This window comes from Bos taurus, chromosome 2 (assembly GCF_002263795.3).
Source record: "Bos taurus isolate L1 Dominette 01449 registration number 42190680 breed Hereford chromosome 2, ARS-UCD2.0, whole genome shotgun sequence".
NCBI classification, from domain to species: Eukaryota; Metazoa; Chordata; class Mammalia; order Artiodactyla; family Bovidae; genus Bos; species Bos taurus.
In genome coordinates, this window is record NC_037329.1 from 92,060,340 (window position 1) to 92,083,088 (window position 22,749).

Consider the following 22,749-nt stretch of genomic DNA (forward strand, 5'->3'; position numbering starts at 1 on the left):
TACTAAACATATTAAAGTGTATGATTCAGGATATATTCACATGTACTATGTTGCACAACCATCACTAATATCTAGTTCGAGAACATTTTCATCATCCAAAATAAATCCCATGTCCATCAGGCAGTCATTCTCCATTTCCTGATCTCCGCCCCCCCGCCCCCCCCGCAATCTCTGGTCATCCACAGATTGCTTTCTATCTTTATGGATTGGTCTGTTCTGGATATTTCATACAAATGGAGTTATATGATATGGGACCTTTTGTGCATTATTTCTTTCAGGGTACTGTTTTCAAGGTTCATCTATGTTGTAGCATGCATCAGTACCTTATTCCTCTTTATGGCTGAATATGAAAGGTTTCCCAGGTGGCTCAGTGGTAAAGAATCTGCCTGCCAATGCAGGAGACACAGGAGACGTAGGTTTGATCCCTGGGATGGGAAGATCTCCTGGAGGAGGAAGTGGCAATCCTCTCCAGTATTCTTGCTGGGAAAATCCCATGGACAGAGAAGCCTGGTAGGCTACAGTACATGGGGTTGTAGAGAGACTTGACTGTGCAACTGAGCACACACACATACACATGCATATACCACTTTTTCTTTATCCATTCATCACTTGATGAACACTTGGGTTGTGTCCATCTTTTGACTGTTGTGATTAGTACTGCTATAAGACCAAGTTTTCTTTTTCTTTTTTTTTTTTTTTTGATTTGCTGATTTGTCTTCTCAGAGACCCAAGACCCACCAGGAAGTTTGGTGGGGCTGTATTTCAAGTTGCAAACTAGCAGGAAATTAGAGTCAGAAGCCCTTGGGAAGACGGTGAATGACATTAAAGGCAACCCACTCCAGTACTCTTGCCTAGAAAATCCCGTGGATGGAGGAGTCTGGTGTCCATGGGGTCGAAAAGAGTCGGACACGACTGAGCGACTTCACTGGTTTTTTTTTTTTCTTTCACTTTTTATGGACTTTTGAGCTCTCATCTTAGTTCTGCCACTAACAGTTTATGCATATAATTTTGGGTAGATCAGTTCACCTCACAGGGGCTTTGTTTACTTTCTGTAAAATGGGAAGGCAGAACTCACATTTCTTTTAGGATTCAGTGTCTGCAGCAGACTGTGCAATTGCCCTGTGTTCCTCATCATCTAACACAACTTTCTGCACCATCACAGCTGCTATCACTTAAACTACAAAGGAGTAAAGATGCTCCTTTTCTATGTGCAAGGTGTGAACATAAGAGTTTCCTTTAAACTGGAGGTGTGGAGGAGATCATGGCCTGAAATCATTCAAATGTTGCAATAGCAGCAGGGCTTGAAATAACGTAGCTCAAAATATGGAAACAGTGATTGTCTCTGCCACCAAGAATCTGAAATAAATGCTTCAGGCTGAGATTACCTAGCCACAAATAACATGGGAGAAATGGGTTCCATTAAATCTTTGACATTTCCAATGCCCACTATTTATAGCTAGCTAGCAACTTTTTAGAGGTGGAGTGGATTATTCAGTATCAAAGACAATTTTGACTTGTGCTCCAAGGTTTTCTTACTCCTTTCACTAAGGTAGGTAAACAGTGTCTGGTCCTGTTTCGTCTTTAGTAAAATGAAAATGATACTAGGCCAATCTCAACTTGTCCTAAATGACAATCAGGCAGGCTGTGAGTACCTTTCAGGTGGAGAGAGCTGGGGTGCATGATAGATTAAATATCGACTATTTACTCTTCTCTTTCTATTTCTGCTCGATGATTAAGGAATAAGATCTAGATGTGTGATCCTGGGCAAGCCAATTTTCTTCTCAGCAAATCAGTTATCCAATTTATAAAATAAAAGGGTCATCTATTTTGAAAATATCTATTCTTGGTTTTGGATAAAGTCACTGACCTAAACTATTCATGGCTGGCAGTGTTGCAACAAGGGTGAAGGATTAAGAATAAAACACAATCTAACTTAATTGTACTTTTAGGTGTGAAATGCTAAGACGACTGAGAGATAATCAGAGATGATAATGGCTAAAACCGGAAATATGAGACCGTTATCCATAAATGGAGATAAAACATTCAAAAGCACTCAATCATATATAGTAAGCAGCTTGAATAATTAGAACATAGATCCCCCCTTCAAATTACTTTGTGACAATTGTAGTCACAGTTGACTTTAGTAGTCACAGTTGACTTTATCATTTATTCATTCAAAAGTATTTGTCTTTGCCTCGGCGTAAATAAAGCTCTGATAGGTGAGAATTAATCTTCAGCTGAAGCAGCCTCTGCATTTCATTTTGTCACTAAGACTAGTAGATAAAACTTTGCTTCTCTGGCAACAATTTCCACATCCCCCCACCCCATTCTTCGCTCCCCCAGTGAGAGGACCCTGTAGACTAAAAAGTCAGCAGGACCTACTCTATTTCCCCACTAGGGGATGGGCAGGAAGTCCACAGCCCAGAACCGTCCATTTTTACCTGACTTTATGATGTAGATTAGTTTCCTAGGGCCTGAAAATTCACGTACCACGTTTATTTAAGTAAGTTCTTGGCCAGCCCATATTTTCACCCTTTCATGGTAATGAAGCTAAAATTTCTTTCCAGTCACTTTGCATGTCATTTCCTTTCTCTTTAGCTCTTTCTCAGTGAGATGATTGATAGATCCTTCTTTAGCAATCACTTTGGTAGATGATTTTCTTTTTCCTTTGAAGTCGATTTTGAAAGGAGTTGTACTGTGATGAGCTAATTAGCATAAAAACACAGTATATAACCTTAATTAGGCATGATTATAGGCTCAACGTAATGGGATGTCCTGAAACTGCACGCTATGCAAATATTAGACTTTTCATTCTTCCCGTTACATCTGAAACCATCAAGTAAAGGATGTTTTGCAGTATGTACCACAGTCAATGCCAGGTGCAAATTTTTCAACAAAAGACTTTTTTTGAGGGGTGGTGTACTAGTTGGGGAAAGGATTATAGGAGGTTTAGAAAAAAAACCTTTACAAGTTCAGCTAAGCTCAGGATGAGCTTTACAAATTCAGAGGAGTTTTACAATTAAGTAATAACAACCCAGTTACCCTACCCAACCCGTATCTCATCTGGAATTCTGAAGGCACTTCACTGTAGGCTTCACTGTGAGTTATGCAAATTGAGAGATCTTTCAAATCCAGTAACCACTAAGAGTACTACAAAACCAGTCTGGGGTTTACTCAAATTAGTAGGATATAGGAAGATGGTGAGGAAATGAAATCACAGTGAATCCCCGAACCCTAATTTTAGCCAATTATTTTCATTTCCTTTACCACCAACCTTTTTTTTAAAAAAAATATTAGAGTGGTAAAAGTAAATAACAAAATTGATTTTCCCTTTCCTACCCTGAAATGAAAACATCCAAGGATGTGATACCCTCAGACATTTGAATATTCAACCACTGAATATTTGAGAGCTCACAATACAGAAATCTTTGATTATGTCTAGAGTTGAGTTTTCAGACTCAGAAAAAGAAAGAAAGTGAAGTTGCCCAGTCGTATCCAACTATTTGCAACCCCATGGACTGTAGCCTGCCAGGCTCCTCTGTCATTGGGATTTTCCAGGCAAGAGTACTGAAGTGGGTTGCCATTTCCTTCTCCAGGGGATCTTCCCGACTCAGGGATCAAACCCAGATCTCCTGCATTGCAGGCAGACTCTTCACTGTCTGAACCACCAGGGAGACACTTTTCAGACTCAGTCATTTGATTCCAGATACTGATGACATTGAAAACAGCAAAAATTGAATACATGTGTGAGTGTTAGAAAAGTAAGAACCTGATATTAGTCTAATGTACCATCCAGTCACTAGTAATGATAATGTGTGTGTGCTCAATTATTTTGCTTCAGTCCTGTCTGACTCTTGGTGACCCTAGGACCTGTAGCCCGCCTAGGCTACAAGGCTGCTCTTGTCCATGGGAATTTTCAGGCAAGAATACTGCAGTAGTTGCCACGCCCTTCAGAGTGGTGATAATAAAAGAAAGGTTTATATATGAAACAACTGAGGTTTGAAATCCATACTTTTCTCTGTATTTAATTGATGAGTTAACATTTACTGGGCATGCACTACAATATGCTAAGCACAGCTTTCAACATTTTATTGGCATAGTTGAATGTCAATAACCATTGTATCATTACAATAACCCTATAAGATTATTGGCTACCATAACTAGCCATATTTTATAGATGATGAAGCTGAGAATCAGAGAAGTTTGAAAACCTCACCCAGGATACATCTAGTAAGCAGTGCAGGCAGGATTTGAACTCATGTCTGTCTGACTCCAGCCATACTCTTAACCACTGTGCTGGGCTCACTGGTGCTTATCAGTCCTCTGATGGAATCCTTACTTATTAGTACCTTCCCTAGAGCTGGAAATGAGGTGCAAGAGCAATAAAAATGTTGAGAATGAAATCAAAATGCAGAATTCCCCATTGCCTATTTTATACAAAGTTCTTAGATGCTAAGAACTTTGCATCTAAGTGAAGTGAGGATGTTGCTGTTGTTTAGTCACCAAGTCATGTCTGACTCTTTGCGACCCCATGGACTGCAGCATGCCAGGCTTCTCTGTCCTTCACTATCTCCCAGAATTTGCTCAAACTCATGTCCACTGAGTCAGTGATGCCATCCAACCAAGTCATCCTCTGTAGCCCCTTTCTCCTCCTTCCCTCAAGCTTTCCCAGGGATGAGGGTGCAAGATAGAATTTGAAATAGGGAGACAGAATTGTACACAACTGTAATAAATACAAACTTACATGATAGGACTTACTATTATTGCTCATGAGATAATAGGGGGAAAGAATAGGGTAGGATGAGGCCAGGATTTAAAGCCAGTTTTCACCACATACTAGCTTTAGGACTTGGTCAATGAGAGACTCTACAGGAAACAGGTGATTCAAATAAGAGACTCAGTGAAAGAACTACAACTGACCCTTGAACAATGCGGGAGTTAAGGAAGATCTACACATAATTGAGAGTCAACGTTTGGTATCCGTGATTCCTCCATAACTCTGGTTCTGCTTCTGTTGATTGAATCAGCTAAGCTTGGTGTGGTACTGTAGCACCACTGGGAAAAAAACCACATATACACGCACCATGCACTTCAAACTCGTGTTGTTCAAGGGCCAACTGTATTTTAGAGGTATTAAGGAGGGTAAGGGGCAGAAGACATTAAAGCACTCAGACACTAGCAACAGTAGAAGCTGATACCACTTCCAGGACTGAAAGGAGCAGAGGAAGAAGCAATGAGAATTGGCATTATAGAAGTGTCGGGGTATACCGCAGGAGCTATAGCTGAGAATTGGCATTATAGAAGTGTCGGGGTATACCGCAGGAGCTATAGCTGTTCAGAGCTACTGTTTCTGCCAGAGGCAGGGCCTGAATCTGGGAGAAAGCAGGGAAGAAATACTCTGACCTCCATCTTCATGCCCTCTGACCTTATGCCAGTGCCTTAAATCAGCTGATTCCTCCCAGAGGCCAACCTGCCTGAGAATCAAGTCCTCTACAGGATCTGTCTCCTAGGTAGGGAACAGATGTGAGGAAAGGGGATGGAGAATAACCTTAAATGAGCCATTCCTTTCTCTAAATTTCAGTTTGCTTATCTGTGTATCTACTATATTAATAGTGGTCTTATAATTTCTACTTTCAACATTTTACTTTGCAACTTTGCTGTATAACACAGGGAGCCTAGCTTGGCGGTCTGTGATGACCTAGAAGGGTGGGATGGAGGTGGGGTTGAAGGGGTGCTTGGGAGGGGAAATATGCGTGCTTATGGCTGATTCACGTTGGTGTATCAGTCAGTCTGTTCAGTCGCTCAGTCGTGTCCGACTCTTTGCGACCCCATGAATTGCAGCACACCACCAATAAATATTATAAAGCAATTATCCTCCAATTAAAAATAAAAAAGAATTTATAAGAATAGTACCATGAGCACACCGGTATAGTCTTTACCTTAGATTCTCCAGTTGTTAACATTTTGTCATTGCTGTCTTATTAGTATTATTCTGTCTACTAATACAAACATATACATATATCTTTGCTGAACCATTTGAGAGTTATTTACCAACTTTATTCCTAAACATTTAAGCAAATATCACTCCAAAACAAAGATGTTTCCCTATATAACCCCAATAAAACAATACTTGGCAAATTTAAAATTAATGCAATTTTATCATCAGCTGTAGTCTATATTCCAAATTTGTTCAAGTATATCAATAATACACTTCATAGTTGATTTTTTCAATCAAGGCTTGCACATTGGATTTTGTTGCCATGCCTCCTTAATTGCATTTAATCTACAACAGTTTTTTCAGGTTGTTTATTTTTTAATCTTTCATAATATTAACATATTTGAGGAATCAAAGGCCAGTTTTGAAGGCCAATTGCTTTGCAGAATGCTCCCACTATGAATTTTTCTAGTTGTTTTTTCATAATTTGATTCAGTTTAAGCAATTTTGGCAGTAATGCTACAAAGGCATGTTCTTAGTGTATTGCATCTGGACATGATGTCAGAATGGCCGGCCCATCATAGATGATCTTCAGTTTGATCACTTGGTTAAAGCAGTGTCTGCTAGATTTATTGATTATTTTCTCTCTTTGTAAATATCAAGTCATCTACCAGATGATAAATGTGAACATATCTTTTTCACCAACATTCTTTCATGCAGTGGCCTTTACAGCTGTTATTTGGCAGAAATAGTTTCATAAAAGTGTATTTAGGGGACTTGGTAAGAGTCCTTTACAAGTTTCTACTGTGATTCTCATCTCTTTTTATGTTAAACTGTTTTCATTGATTTATCTATTAAAATAGTCATAATGTGTTCATCATGTGCCTTGGGCCTGTGGAATTTTCACCTGTGGCTTCATAGCTGACTAAGTTAATATCTTTAGCTCAGCTCCTTCTCCTGAGCTCTAGATCCACATGGCAATTGCTTTTGAGTGCCTTCACCTTACCATCTATGGATACCTTAAACTCAACATGCCTGAATGAAACTCACCATCATCACTTTCTGGTCTGCTTTTCTTATATTTTCTATTCCAATGAATTATACTTCTGTTTTCTCAGTGACTCTGTAACTCAGATGGTAAAAAATCCACCTGCAATGCAGAAGACATGGGTTTGATCCCCCGGTTGGGAAGATTCCCTGGAGGAGGGCATGGCAACCCACTCCAGTATTCTCGCCTGGAGAATCCCCATGGACGGAGGAGCCTGGCAGGCTATAGTCCATGGGGTGGCAAAGAGTCAGACATGACTGAGCGACTAAGCACAGCACACATTTACTGAGTAGCCAGCCACCATAATAGGTCTTTAACATACCTGACATACATTATCTCATTTAATCCTTGCCATAGCATTGAGGCTATTTTCTGAAAGTCATAGCCCCAGGTTGACAGGTAGCAAGTCATTGTACTAGAATTCAAACCCAGCTCTCTTTGACTTTAAATCCTTTGCTTTAGTATAGTGATTAACAGCATCATTTGGCTTCAAATCCTGACTCTCCTACCAATGACAGGGGATTGGATAAGTCTCCTTAATCCTAGAAAATTTCATGGACAGACCATGGGGTTGCAAAGGCTAAGACATGACCAAGCGACTTTTACTTCACACTCCTTAACTCTCAGTGCTTTGGTTTTCTCCTTTATAAATTGGGAAAGCCAGTAATCCCTGCCTGGTAGGGTTGTTTTAAGACTTGAATGTGATAAAACTTGACAAACATTTGGACAATTTCTGGCAGCAGCAAGTCATAAATCTGGTGTTATCTTAAACGTCACTGCTTGTGGATTCGTCTCCTTAGGGAACCACATCACCACTGCTGCCATTGCCTTAGTTTAGACCAGGAGATGACAAACAATGTCTTGTAGATCAAATCCAACTTCCTCCTATTTTTGTAAATTTTGTTTTTCACTGAGGTATGATGGACATTAAAAAAATATTTTATTGGAACACAGCTATGCCCATTCATTTATGAGTTCTTTGTGGTTGCTTAAACCTTACAACAGGAAAGTTGAGTAGTAGCAACAGAGACCATTTTGTGTGGCCTGTGAAGCCCGTTTGACCCTCTATAGAAAAAGCTTGCCAATACCTGGTTACCTGGGTGTTGCAATAGTGTCCTTCTGGGTTTTCCTGGTTATATCTTATTCCTCCTTGAACTCATCTTACCCATCCATCCTCCTGTGTTGGGGGAATTTCCTTAAATGTGAACTTAATTATGCCTATTTGCTCCTTACGGTGCATTGAAGACTAAGAACCTAGTCTTCTACCTACCAGTCATTCCCATACTCATCTTGTTCTCTGGCTGTAATGAATATTAATACTTTGTGCTCTTTCCAGCCTGGCATGGGCTGTTCCTTTTGTTTGAATATCTGTCTCTTGCCCCTTGTCCTTAACAATAAGTTCAGGGCTTACTTCCTCTGAGAAGTCCTTTCTGACTTCCACAGGCTGAACCAATGGCTTCTGCTCCTCTGTGCAATACTTCAATTCCTGCACTTATTCCCAATTTCCCGATCATGGGTTTAATCATCTGCCTTGTGACTGCCTTGGCTTCCTCTCAAGATTAGGATCATACATTTTTCACTTTTGTATCTCCAGTGCCCAGACTGGGATCTGACCCTTGATAAGTGACCATTAGGTTGGTATCACCTGCTGGCATTTTAGCTGTGGTTTGAGGGCTTCTGTAAGGAGCTTGTGGAGGATAGAAAAGAGCTAGGTCAGGAGAGATTTCCGGGAGGAGGTGATGTCACCTCCTGGAGGATGAGGAGGAGGATAAAACACAGTAATGGGAGGAAGAAGCCAGGAGGAACAGTTTTGGCAAAGGTGATGAAACTTGAAAGAGGTGTGCTGGAGAGAGGACAATCAGAGGAAAGGGACACGTGAGGGAATGCTGAAAGATAGGCTAAGATGAGACGCGTCAGGCCTGTATTCCACAGAGCGCCCTCCGCAGGGCTGAGGAGCCTGGCCACGCGAAACCACAGAGGACTGCAGGAGGCCAGCACCACACCGTCTGCTGTGGGTCAGTCTTCCAGAAGTCCTTTAAGGTGCTATGTTTTTGTCTGCTCGTCATTCAATTCTATTCGCACACAATTTCTGGCATCTCAAAGCCTCTCAATAAATGTTTCTTTCGTCATTGAAATACATGAAAACTCCTCAGTTTTAAGAGTGATATAGTCCCCAATGCTTAGCATTTTCTTAGAGGATGAACATTTATTCTCTTTACAGCTTTCATAAATTTAAGCACTTCAGTCATATTTAACTTCAGTTCCTCATTTTCTGCTTGAGAAGTTCCCATTAGAGGAAAAAAAAAACCTATCCTCTGATGGAAGGTTCGAATATCTTGGATCATTGACTTTTTCTGGACCTTATCCAACTCTGTTTTGTCTTTGTGGAGTTAGATCTCTTAAGAATGCATGAATTTTTTCTTAATCTTCAAAACTAGAGGCAGATCAATTTATTTCTTGTAATTTGGATATTTTCTCTTAACAGAATGCTAAATGGAGCTAGGAGAAATAAACTCTGCTTTGCAAAGCATGCCAAGGATGGTGTCTCACAGGTGGAAAGCTTTTATGAATGGTGTCCAGACTCATTTGGGAGGCTTCCCTGGTAGCTTAGTTGGTAAAGAATCTGCCTGCAGTGCAGGAGATTCTTGAGTCTCTGGAAGACTCAGGAAGATCCCCTTGAGAAGGGATAGGCTACCCACTCCAGTGTTCTTGGGCTTCCCTGGTGGCTCAGACCGTAAAGAATCCATCTGTAATGGATTCCATCTGTAATCCATCTGTAAAACAAAACAAGACTTGGGTTTGATTCCTGGGTTGGGAAGATCCCCTTGAGGAGGGCATGGCAAAACTTCCAGTATTCTTGCCTGGAGAATTCGCATGGACAGAGGAGCCTGGTGGACTACAGTCCATGGGGTTGGAAAGAGCTGGACACAACTGAGCAACTAAGAACAGCACAATAGACTCATTCTGTCTTTAACACAAGGGCTCAGAGGGCCAGCAGCTTAAGCAGTTCTGGGGGTGTCAATGAAATACTGGGTGGCAAAAGATGCCTAGACGATCGGATAAAACTGGGACTTAGGGGGACTCCTGCGCTCCAGGAAATTCTCCAAGTCTCCACTTATCCTCAAAGTGAACAAGAAGCTTCAGTTTCAAGTTGAGTGCATTTTCCATCCATGGATTGGCTTGTTTTGTTCAGTTTTACTTTGAGTGTTTGAGGTTATCTCTTCGACGTAGCAGCTAAACCCACGTCTTCCTTTCTCGTAAAACCAAAACAAAAAGGCTAGAAATTCATGTGCCTTCTGTGTGTGCACATGTGTAGTATATACCTGGGATCAAAGCCAGCTATATAAAGTCCTTGATTCTGTGTGGGTTCAAACACATTTCAAAGCTTCAGGATCCTGAAAGTTTTTGCTCTGCTTCCTGAAGACCTGAACAACCGCTCCCATAAAGCCATGGCTTGCTCTGGATTCCAGAGTCATGGGACTTGGTGGACATCTAGGACCTGGCCCTGCACTGCCCTATTTTTTCTTGTCTTCATTCCTGTTTTCTCTAAAGGTGAGTGAGGCTTTTGGAGCATGAAGGTGGAGGAGGTGTTTCTCCCACTGGGTTTCATTTCTTTTCTCAGTCAAGGGCAGAGATTTACAGCAAAGCCAGAAGCTAAAGGTGAGACTCCAGTCTCCTGGTTTGGGCAGCTCTGTATTCCAAGGCAGGCAAGGGACAGCTGGAAGGAGCAAAACAGCAGAGACACAGCTAGTAACAGCTTACTGGGCATGGAGTGGAAGCTTAGTGAGTACATGTGAGTTGGTCTGGGAGACAGGAGAAATTTCAGACACTTCTATAAGACTGGAAGAAAATACTGTAAAGGTAAGTGATGTAAGAGAGAAGAGAGACCATCCTAAATCCATCTGGGCTTGGAATAAGGGTTAGCTCAAGGTTTCCTTTTTAAAAAACATTGATTGAATAAAATTATGAGATATTTCTTTCTTATCAATCAAGGTTTTAAGGTCTTCTGATTCATTTTTATAAACAAATGAGCCTGCTTGTTTAACATTGCGGCCTTCTTTACTCAATGCAAGGTTTTAAGATCCACTTAGTCAACTCTATAAACTAGTTAGCTAGTAATTATTTTTAAAATTAAGCAGTTTGAAGTAGTAAAACAAAAAAAAAGGCGGGGGGAAGAAAGAATGAAAGAAATAAAAAACGAAAGAATAAAAGAATGAACAAAAGAAAGGGCCATCGGTCTGTTTGGCATAAGATACTTAATTGTTGCCTGACTTATCTCTGAACTTTAGGGGCAGGTCCCCCAGTTTTCAGCTGAAATAAAGCCCTGTAAAGGCTGATACTAGGTTTGTTACGTGGTGTACAATGGTGATCTTTTCTAATACATTTCTGCCTTCTATCTCTCTAGACCTCTGTTGAAAAACTATGTGGTTTGTACAAAGTAGGGGCTCAAAAAATATTTGTTTATTTAATTTTTCCTGTATAAGAAATATTCACACGTATTTTCTTATTTTACATGTTTTAAATATGCAAAGGTTAAATGCCCAGAGAAACAATCAAATTTACTTTTAAGAAAATTTCTCAATCTGTATCTGGGATCCGCTCCTGGTGGATATTGGAAAATGAAGTGTGACCAGATTTAGTGGTGATAATTGGAAGCTTGCCTTGGGGGAGGGCAGGAAACTTGGTCTCCTTTAGGTTTAGAGTCAACACAACAAATGGGCAGCATACAATGATGCACAAAAAAATCCTTTAATACAGGGCAGAATTTAAGTACTATGGTGGAGTTGTAATAGTACAGAGGATGCTCGGAGGGCATCTCTGGTAGACAGAAATGAGGGCTGAGAAAGAAAACTGTTGTCTAGCCAACCAGGGTTGCTTCATTAACCATGGCAATGGCTGCTGCCATATTATTCTCTCTTCTGGGTGTCCATACAGGTGCTTGGGGGAAAGACTAGTGCTTTCAGTATAAAGGAAGAGGTGTCCTGGAAACTCAGACTGGAGTAGTAGGTTAGGATCAGGTTATAGAGACAGTGAGTATTATTTACTTTGATTTTGCAGTCAATGGCTCAGTGGTCAAAGAATCCGCCAGCCAATGCAGGAGACATGGGTTTGGTCCCCGGGTCAGGAAGACCCAGGAGGAGAGTCTTTTGCCATTTCCTGGAGGAGGAAATGGCAACCTACTCCAGTATTCTTGCCTGGGAAATCCTATGGCTAGAGGAGCCCAAAGGACTACAGTGTGCGGGGTTGCAAAGAGTCAGACGTGACTCAGCAACAACAACCAAGTGTATAAGGCATGAAAAGGTTTGAAGAGAATGAGTTACACGGTTCCATCCAAGTTTTGAGTGTCACTTGTATGATGGGTGGACTAGAAAGGGGCTGAGTTACTTATAGGAAGGTAATTTGTCACGAAGCCATCATTTTTTATATGATGTGAGTCCTTTTGTATGGAAAGCTGGGCTCCCTTCTCCTGTAGAAGCTAGAAGACAAAGGACAGAGGAATACAAGGTGTTCAAGTGAAGGAGAGAGGGTGGAGGAAGGGGTGATGGCAGTGGCAGGGGAAGCCCATAGAAGTGAATGGCAGGGTTGCCTCAGCCTACAGAGGAAGCGACCCGGTGCCCTCCCTCTGCGGCTTCCTCCATCAAGCAGCATCCTTCCCTCTGTGGTAATAACGCAGGGAAGGGGGGTGGCCAGCACATTAGCCAAGGCTCGGCTCCCTGTGGGCAATCAAGATCCAGGGCCAGGTCAAAGTAAGCAGAGGTAATAAAGGTGTACTTTGAGAGGTAAGGCAAGATTCTCTACCTCAGCCTCCAAAATTTCCCCTACTGCTCTATTATAACTTTAGAATACCAGAGTTGGGAGGCACTGTGATGTCATCTGAGCTAAACCCCTCTTTTGCATGGGAGGGAAAATGAAGGCTATGAGGGAGGCACAGCTTTCCCCAAACCATCTATTTCATGGTATAGCCAGCCCTTTTGTTTGTCACATCAGTGTTCTCACTGCCACAACCAACTGCCTTCCAAAAACTGTTTTCCAGTAAGGAAGCACCTTTATGGAAGAGAAGCCAGAAGGCAGCAAGAGATGGAGGGGGCATTGGGGTGGATGGAAGAGGGGAGGGGTGGTGAGGGTGATGGGTTTGTTGATGGGGGGAGAGAAGGGTTGACAGGTGAAGTTGGACGGGGCCATCAGAGATCAACCACCCTGCCCAAGGGTTTGCCTGGACCTGGTGGTGAGTAAGCTTGAGTTCATTGATTTCCCTTTGGTTTTCCCACATTAGGGATGAATGTGACCCAGCCTCCAGTGGTGCTGGCTAGCAGCCGGGGTGTTGCCAGCTTCTCATGTGAATATGAGTCTTCAGGCAAAGCTGACGAGGTCCGGGTGACAGTGCTGCGGGAGGCAGGCAGCCAGGTGACCGAAGTCTGTGCTGGGACCTACATGGTGGAGGATGAGCTAACCTTCCTGGATGATTCCACTTGCATTGGCACCTCCAGAGGAAACAAAGTGAACCTCACCATCCAAGGGCTGAGGGCCATGGACACTGGGCTCTATGTCTGCAAAGTGGAGCTCATGTACCCGCCGCCCTACTACGTGGGCATCGGCAATGGAACCCAGATTTACGTCATTGGTGAGCGTCACTGACCGACACTTTTTGCACCGCTGTCTCTTCTTTGCCATGCAAACAAATTGGCCCCTTATTTTTTGGGTCCTTCATGTTTAGGATTGTGGGAATTCTCTTTAAGAGTTTTCTGGTACAGACATAGAGAACAAATATATGGACACCAAGAGGGGAAAGAGGCGGGTGGTAGGATGAATTGGGAGATTGAGATCGACATATATGCTCTGTGGATATTATGTATAAAATAGACAACTAATGAGAACCTACTGTATAGCTTGGGGAACTCCACTCAGTGCTCTGTGGTGACCAAAATGGGAAGGAAATTTAAAAAAAAAAGGGATATATGTATACATAGCGCTGATTCACTTTGCTCTACAGTTGGAACTAACACAACATTGTAAAGCAACTCTACTCCAACAAAAGTTAATGAAAAACAGACTTCTCTGGCATAACATGTGGTAGTCCTGCTTAGTATGGATGGTGAGACAACAGCATTCTGACTATAAAATGAGTCGAGGAAGGTGTTTTTCCTCCCAGCAGGTAGGGGCACTCATTCTGGAGTGATGGCCAGCATGAAATTTGGCCTTGGCCTTTGATCTGAAATTCCCAGCCAAGTAGCCCCAAGAGACAGACTTATCTGGGGGCCAGCGATTCTATTTACGGGTGGACATCAAGGTTTGGCAGCTTGAACTTATTCCTTTTCTCACCAGTCAGGGGAGTAAGGCGCTAGAATTTAGAAAGCATCTCAGGGAAGCTCTGCTTTGTTCTCTATTGCAGATCCAGAACCATGCCCGGATTCTGATTTTCTCCTCTGGATCCTGGCAGCAGTTAGTTCAGGGTTGTTTTTCTACAGCTTCCTCATCACAGCTGTTTCTTTGAGCAAAATGGTGAGTGCAGTGCGGGCAATGCACCATCCTTGGTCTGGATGCCTTTGGTGATGATAAATGACCAAGGGACACTGTTGAGTCGAGTTCTCTTGAGATGAAGCAATAAATGAAGAAGAGCAAGGACAGTGGTAAAGAACACACTAGAACCCGTGGCACTGGCCTTTGAGGTTTCAGGATGACTAATATTTTAGATGAGTGTGTTTGGCATTGAATGTTTGTGTGCTTTTGCACAAGGTTTCAGTTTGAGTAACTGTGTGAATAACACGGGGCAGCTGTTTTGCTCTTTATCTCCATGACAATTGTACTTGAGTTATCATAACCTTGAAACCCGAAATGAGGTTGGGCAAAATGTTGCTGGAGAAGATCACCTGGGTGGTTAGTGTCCCTCACTTCACCTGGAAGCCATCTCTCTGTGCCCCATTACTTGAGCCCTCCTTGTCTAAGCTGTAGGTGTCCACGTAACCCCTGCCCAGGGCTCCCTGTTACCCAGTCTGCTTGACTGGCAAACCTGACCCTCCTTTCCAGCACAGTAGAAGAGAACCCAGTTTTTATTTACTGCAGTTGTTGTAGAAGAGACAGAGGTATGGAATCAGTGCTCCTGTCACCATTTCTCTCTGATAGTCACTTTCAGCCTCCTTTGCCTATGGCTGGCTTTGCCATCACAAACCTTCCCCTCCTCTCCCTGTTTCCCTCCCTCACCTCCACATTCTATTCCCAGATCCTCTATAATCTGTTCTGTGGCAGTAGCTTCTTTCTACCTCATTTGCTACAAACTGCCATGCAGACTAGTAGATTAGACCTCAGTTTACTGAGGTGATAAAAACTGGAAATCAGTGTGGACAGAGAAAAAAACGAATCAAAAGTATATGAGGAGTAGAGATGAGGAATACAGCTCTCAAAGAGAATAATTGAAGTTTATTATCTTATCAAGCTCATCACCTGACAAACAAGATCCAGTCAATTATCATAGGCATTTTGGAAGTTCTTTCTAAAGCTTTTTCAGAGTTTCTTCCTCCTGTCTCCCTGTCAGGGAAAATGATTTCTATTTTATGTCAATAGCACAGGGTTTTTTTACACAAAATGAATTTTAATAGCTGAATCAAGAAAATCTCCAATTTTGCATGTTGTGAACATCTATTTTTCAGTGGGGTAGGGACCCAATATTTGTCGAATCCTATTACAGTTAGAAGTGGCTTCTGTATTCCTCAGTGCTAATGATTGTTTCTTTTTATGTTTGGCAGCTAAAGAAAAGAAGCCCTCTTACTACAGGGGTCTATGTGAAAATGCCCCCAACAGAGCCAGAATGTGAAAAGCAATTTCAGCCTTATTTTATTCCCATCAATTGAGAGACCATACTGAAGAGAAAGGACTATTTTCTAATTTGTAAGAGCTGAGGCAATTCTAACTTTTTGCTATCCAGCTATTTTTGTTTGTTTGTGTTTATGGGGGGATTCATCTCTGACATAAAGCAGGATGCAGAACCCCAATTCAGCGTACTACAATTTAAAGGAAAGGAGCAGAAGAACAGAGCCAGGCTGGCTCTATCACATCTGATCCAGTTTTAGAAGAAGCATCACGTGAGAGCGTTATAGAGAAGCAGCATTACGACGTAGGTTCAGGGACAAAAGTTAGGGAATAGTACCATCCCAAGAAAGCAATGAAAGAAGGAGGGGAGAGGATGGTATTGTATACATCTTGTATTTACCCATTGGAAGTTTTTAGCTGAAATGTCTTTAAGTAAAATACTTATGCTGTGTTATTTTTCTTAACAAATATATAATTATGTGAAGACTTAAAAAATACTCACATGGCTATATTTTAGTCAGTGATTCCAAAGGTTGTATTGTAACAATATGTATTTTTTTATTTGATAGTATTGTGCATGGGGACCACATGTGCTTTTGTGTATTTGCTGATTGTCTGAATAGAAACACTATATGGCAGTGTCTTCCCATCATGGATTCAGGGGAAGTTTTATGGTTGAGACTCAGGACACTAATACACTGGGTAGAATACAAGGTCACGTGCCAACTGGCTTGGAAACCAGATACGGTCATAGCTGATCCTTGCAGACATGTGGGCTGCATTGATGGCGACATGTGCTTTGGGCTTGTATGCCAGCTCCTCTCCCTTTCTTTAACAAGGAAGCCAAAGCAGGTGGTATCTGAGTTAATTTGATGGCATGTCATCGTCATGGAGAAAACTGCTCATTTCAGGAGTCCTGTGGGTATGAACCTCAAGGAAGCTCCAATTCCACTGGGCCCCAATTCCTTACACATGGTTAATGCCACAGACAGGAAAAAGCAGCAAATGGCAAAACAGGGTGCAAAGGTCTCTGAAAACTAACACTGTTAGTGTTTTTTAACTTGATATTTTCCATGAAAATGCAACAACATGTATAATATTTTTAATTAAAATAAAAATCCATGATGGTTGTTTTCCAGAGTTGTTTTTAACCTTCCTTAGATGTGAGTATTGTGTTTATTTTTGATTGATTCATTCAGCACTTGGTTGACTCGTCAATATTAGGAAGACCGGGAACAAATTAAAAAAAAAAAAACCCAAAGGGCAAATCATGCTTCACGAATCAGCTGTCCACCAACACTTCACCTGCAAGCCCCTCTTGAAAGGAATTCATCCTTGATCTTTTTGATTTCTTCCTCACTGTTTGGGATATGAAGCAGCTACTACAAACAGTTCCAGCAGCCCTTGATAAATCACACAGCGTTCTCTTTAGCACAGGTTTCTCACCTCTTTCTTACCCAGACCTTTCTCAACTCAACTGAAACACAGATTACAGTTGCCATGGCAACTCCACTGTCGTCAACCCTGCAGCCATTTTGCTCTGCCTCTGCGGTAAATGATCTTTCCCTTGTGGCTTCCAGATGGACTCGTTCAAAATGTGAGGGACACAGCCCCTCTGTGATTCTTGGTTAACCAGTATGTCATCTCAGCCTGCTTGGTTTCCACTTAAGGTTTCTCATTCTTGACCTCCACATCCTGTTGTTGCTTTCTGTAATGACTCTCAAAGTGGCCAGGGACCACCTATAATTGAATCAACCGGGTCACTTTCAAAAAATGCTGATTCAAGTGCTTAACCTCAGATATACTGAATCAGAATCTTCAGGCTGTGGGACCAGAGGTTTGCTCTCCCAACAAACTCCCCAGTGCTTCTCAGATCCATCACGTTTTGAGGATTGCTGTTCAGGCAGCTCTCTCTCGCTTGCTCGCTCACTACGTGCTTAGTTGCTCAGTCATGTCTGACTCTGTGATCCCATGAGCTGTACCCCTCCAGGCTCCTCTTGCTCACTATGTGCTCTTTTTTTCCAAACAAGTGTAACATACAAATGAATGAGCACATAGTGAGCATGTCAGAAAGATTTGCTAAATAAAAAGGAATAGGTCTTCCAAATATGGTAATAACACCTAGAGTAAACTCCTAGGGCTTCTCTGGTGGCTCAGTTGGTAAAGAATCCACCTATAATGCAGGAAATATGGGTTCTATCCCTGGGGCAGGAAGATCCCTGGGAGAAGGGCATGGCAACCCACTCCAGTATTCTTGCCTGGAGACCCCCATGGACTGAGAAGCCTGGCAGTTACAATGCATAGGCTCACAGAGTTGGACACGACTGAATTGACCAAGCAAAGTACACACAGAGTAAGCTCCTACTTTGTAGTAGACTGTTCCTTTTTATTTCTTGATCTTTGGTTGGAAGCCATGAAGAAACACACAGTTTAGGAGTGCCAGTGAATAGTTTATTACCATTTTTGCTCCTCCAAGTCTTTAGAGAGATCATTTTTCTCCATAGTTGACAGAAGATCTAAATGACAGAGAGGGTCTTCAGAGATGTCTCAGGCATTTTTCAGACATAAGCCTAATATCTTCTTTACACAAGAATATCCTAATATCTCCTCTACTATTGTCTGAAATTCTACTATTGAGTTAAGAATTGCTTTTTTTCACTCAGTCTCAATTTTGAAGAGATAAAATACTCTTTAACTTAAAAAAGTTTCTCCTGTGACAGAAGAAATGGGCAAGAAAAGGATCAAGGTCCTGGGGAAGCCCAAAGACTCCACTCATCCCATTGAGACTCGGTCCACCATGGAGGGAGAGCCTGGGCACTGTGCCTCTCCTCCTGGAACCACTCGTCTCAGGTAGGAATCTGGAGATGAGGGGAACAGGATACAGCTACCAGGGGTTGCCTGGGTCAACCCCAACTCTTACCAGCTCCTAGCACATACCTCTGCTCATCTCCCTTCTTCCAACATGGTACTCTCATTTCTGCCATTTCCCATTTCCCTATTGCTAAGTCGCTTCAGTTGTGTCCGACTCTGTGCGACCCCAGAGACGTCAGCCTACCACGCTCCTCCGTCCCTGGGATTCTCCAGGCAAGAACACTGGAGTGGGTTGCCATTTCCTTCTCCAATTGCTCACCCCTAAATATCTCTATCCCTCATTTTTGCATCTATAAAGATTCATCTCAGATTCTGCTCCCTCCATCAGCTGTGCTGACACTTCAAGCGTACGTGAATTTTTTCCCCTTCCGTTTTGTAGCTACACTCAGTCATCTCTAATCATTTCAAATGTGAATGTCTTTCCTGGGTGGGAACTTCTCCAAAATAGGCATCATCACAGCCTCAGGCACACAGTAGATGCTCAAATAAATGTACTGGAGAGTTGAGGACAGCTGGGATGATGAGAGGGACATGTCTTCTATGTGGAACCTGGCTGTGCTTCTGAAGGTGGCTTCAGCATAATCTGTTTCCTCTTTGACCAACAGAATTATGTGTAGGTCAATCTAATAATATTTCTCGGTTTAAACCTTTAAGGCTTGCAATGTGAGCCCCTGCTGGCTTCTCTGCCCCACATATTCTACTTTTATCTCAATCTAATCGTCCAATGTTTTTTGGTGTGTATGGGGGGAAGGGGAAGATGAATTCTCAATTTTAGTCTCTATTTTTTGAACTGTGGGTTCAAAATTGCTGCTAAAATTGACTATATTTTTACACAGAGTCTGAACCCTCTTCTATATCCGCAGTTAATACACATTTAATTTACTTGGGATCCAAACTTAGCAAACTTGCAGAGTACATCATGTAAAATTCTGGGCTGGATGAAGCACAAGCTGGAATCAAGATTTCTGGGAGAAATATAAACAGCCTCTGATATGCAGATGATACCACGCTAACATCAGAAATGGAAGAGAAACTAAAAGCTTCCTGATGAGGGTAAAAGGGGAGAGTGGAAAAGCTGTTTAAACTCAGCATTCAAAATAAGAAAATCATGGCATCTGGTCCCATCACTTTGTGGTAAACAGAAGAGGAAAAAGTGGAAGCAGTGACAGATTTTATTTTCTTGGGCTCCAAAATCACTGCAGGCAGTAACTGGAGCCATGAAATTAAAAGATACTTGCTCCTTGGAAGGAAAGCTATGACCAGCCTAGGAGGCATATTAAAATCCAGGGACATCACTTTGCTGACAAAGGTCCATATAGTCAAAGCTGTGGTTTTTCCAGCAGTCATGTATGGATGTGAGAGTTGGACCATAAAGGCTGAACACTGAAGAATCGATGCTTTTGAATCGTGGTGCTGGATAAGACTCTTGAGAATCCCTTGGACTGCAAGGAGATCAAACCAGTCAATCCTAAAGGAAATGAATCCTAAATATTCATTGGAAGGACTGATGCTGAAGCTGAAGCTCCAATGCTTTCACCACTTGATGCGAAGAGCTGACTCTTTGGAAAAGACCCTGATTCTGGGAATGATTGAAGGCAAAAGGAGAACGGAGTGACAGACAATGAGATGGTTAGATAGTATCACCGACTCAACGAACATGCATGTGAGCAGATCCAGGAGATAGTGGAGGACAGAGGAGCCTGCCCTGCTACAGTCCATGGGGTCAAAAAGTAGGACACAACTTAGTGACTGAACAACAAACTTGCAAATCGTTGATGTCACTGTGCTGTTAATTGGAGAAAAGCCAATTAGGAAGGTGGAGAATTTATACATTTAAGTTATTGCCTGGGGGAGGTCTCAAAGGTAAGGAGAACTTGGTTTTCTCAGGAAAGCTACTCTGTTGTTTGACTTCTCTTTTGCACCTGGTTAGAGCCATGTCTCAGGTGCTGTAGAGGCCTTGTTTTATTGGACACATTTGTTTTCCTCAGCACAGGTCAGTTTTCTCTGTTCAGACTAGAAGGATGACATGACCTAATGGTGGAGAGGGAGGAAACGTTCTTTCCTTCCTCTCTTGCGTGTCCTTGTCGACAGCCTGGGGTAGGAGTTTGTAAGTAGGTTTGCCAGATTCAGCCAAAAGGAAAAAAAAAAACCAAACAACAAAAACCCTCAAAACCCAAAAACAGGATGCCCTGTGTTTGATCTAACAACCCTATCAGCAGGAAAGTTTGTACCTTAATGTGGTGTGAATAAAAAGTGTTTTGCTGACCCCTCCCCAGGAGTTTGTGGGCAGGAAGAGCCTGAGACCATGACTGCTGTTTCAGAACTAACACGATCTCCTGTTCTCACTCCCGGGCACATGTTGGATGATGCTCAGTTTCGCTGGAGGCTAACGGATCCTGCAAACGGGGCAGTTCTTTATCTTCTAAAGTTTTTTTTTTAGAGGTCACCTCCATTTGTTCTGTATGGTGCGGAGTCTGACGTTCAGACCCTTCTTGGAAATCTTTGCTTTTGTGGTGGACTTGTTACAGCTGTTCTTACATTGATTGTGCACAATAATTAACTGAAATGTTTGGGAAAAATGTAGATCAAGGTGCCATAGACTCAGAGCTTCTCATTTATAAGGTCTGAGGCAGGGTTTGGGTTTTTTTCATTCTTCAGTGAGTCTTTGCGATCTTACTTTCAGATGCCCTGGTCTAGGTCAGCATCCTACCATCACAGATGGTTAGGACTTAGAGAAGGGACCTTGGAAATTATTTTCACATTTTAGAAGAAAATTAGGGCTTCCCAAGTGGCTTAGTGGTAAAGAATCCACCTGCCAATGCAGGCGACGAAAGAGATGCAGGAGACATAGGTTCAATCCCTGACTCAGGAATATTCCGTGGAGGAGGAAATGGCAACCCGCTCCAGTATTCTTGCCTGGAAAAATCCAGACAGAGGAGCCTGCTGGGCTTCAGTCCACAGAACTGCAAAGAATCAGACATGACTGAGAAACTGAGCATGCATTGGAAGAAAGTTAGACTCAGAGACATTAGGAAATTTGGCCAAGGTCACAGTCTGAAAGACAGGTCTATAGATTTTCACATCAGGGCTCTGCTGTGGGTGACACTTTGAACCTTTCTGCCCAGGAACTGTCCTTTTTAGGCTGCTTTAGTAATGTCACTGCCACCACCCCAGACTTTTTCCAGAAAGCCTGTTTTTCCTCTCACCTCTACCCCAGCTGCTCTTCTGAGCCTCAATGTGACCGTTATCACTCTTTCCTGCCTGATGTTGGCTCCATTTTTCTTTCTCTCCCTTAACCTTCCAGGGCCCCAGCAAGAGGGTCTTGGGTGATCCTCAGCAATCCAGCAGACGGATGCAGCAGAAGAGAAGGCCAAACAACCGTTGTCAACAGTGTTTCAGAAAGGTCTCCAGGGCTCTGAGAAAGCTTCTCAATTCTGCTGGAAGTCATAGAACAACCCAGTGAAATGAAATGCTTTTTTTTTTTTTTTTTAATCACATGCCATCAGGTTACCATGGCAACCAACTGTGATTTAAAAACATGATATTAGTCCCCCAAGGTGATATTGTCTTTTTGAACAAAAAGAAGAGGATCTCTCTGGGAAAAACTGTAAGGAATATATTTCAGGAGGCAACTTCAAATTTTAGAAAGCAGCACAAACTATACTTTTATGAGGATGTTACCTTTTCTCTTCTGGCTTCATCTTGACATCGTTTTCGTTCTTGTGGCAGGCATCCCATTATTACCTTATTGGGTTGTCCAAAGAGAGTTTTCTGTAACATCGTATGGAAAAACCAGAGCAACCTCTTTGGCCATCCCAATATTTTATTCAATGAGTTGAAAATGAGCCTTGCTTTCCTTCCTTGTAGTTAACTTGCAATTCTGTAACAGTCTTTGGTCTCCTGTGAGCATCTGTTTGGTCCTGGAACATCAGAGTTGTCATTAACTATGACTTTAAGGACAGAAAGGTTGGATCTGGGAATGAAGATCAATGTCCTCTGGTTGCTTTCCTGTTGAGGAAGCCGTCATACTGGATGCAGCTCATGAGTTCCTTATTTGGAATGAAGAGAGGAAAGAAACCAATCTGAAGCG

At 42.3% G+C, this 22,749-nt stretch overlaps 1 protein-coding gene across 3 annotated transcripts; it reads left to right on the forward strand.

Annotated features, from left to right (window-relative positions):
* Positions 1–10,071: 10,071 nt before the first annotated feature.
* On the forward strand, positions 10,072–18,292 carry CTLA4 (cytotoxic T-lymphocyte associated protein 4). 3 transcript variants are annotated; one of them, NM_174297.1, is made up of 4 exons: positions 10,433–10,535; positions 13,258–13,605; positions 14,374–14,483; positions 15,725–15,829. In NM_174297.1, exons 1-4 carry the CDS (start codon positions 10,433–10,435, stop codon positions 15,827–15,829), a joined length of 666 nt encoding a protein of 221 aa, NP_776722.1. The 3 variants fall into 3 exon arrangements, with proteins under 3 accessions (XP_005202657.1, NP_776722.1, XP_024854328.1); XM_024998560.2 differs by lacking the exon at positions 10,433–10,535 and adding an exon at positions 10,558–12,940 and having other exon boundaries at positions 15,725–18,292; XM_005202600.5 differs by lacking the exon at positions 14,374–14,483 and having other exon boundaries at positions 10,072–10,535; positions 15,725–18,292.
* The last annotated feature ends 4,457 nt before the right edge of the window (positions 18,293–22,749 follow it).

Excerpts from the sequence above, each read along its gene's own strand:
- CTLA4 (NM_174297.1), top strand. The coding sequence starts at position 10,433 with ATGGCTTGCTCTGGATTCCAGAGTCATGGGACTTGGTGGACATCTAGG. Across the intron at positions 10,536-13,257 it reads CATTCCTGTTTTCTCTAAAG|GGATGAATGTGACCCAGCCT; the intron begins GTGAGTGAGGCT and ends TTCCCACATTAG. Across the intron at positions 13,606-14,373 it reads AACCCAGATTTACGTCATTG|ATCCAGAACCATGCCCGGAT; the intron begins GTGAGCGTCACT and ends TCTCTATTGCAG.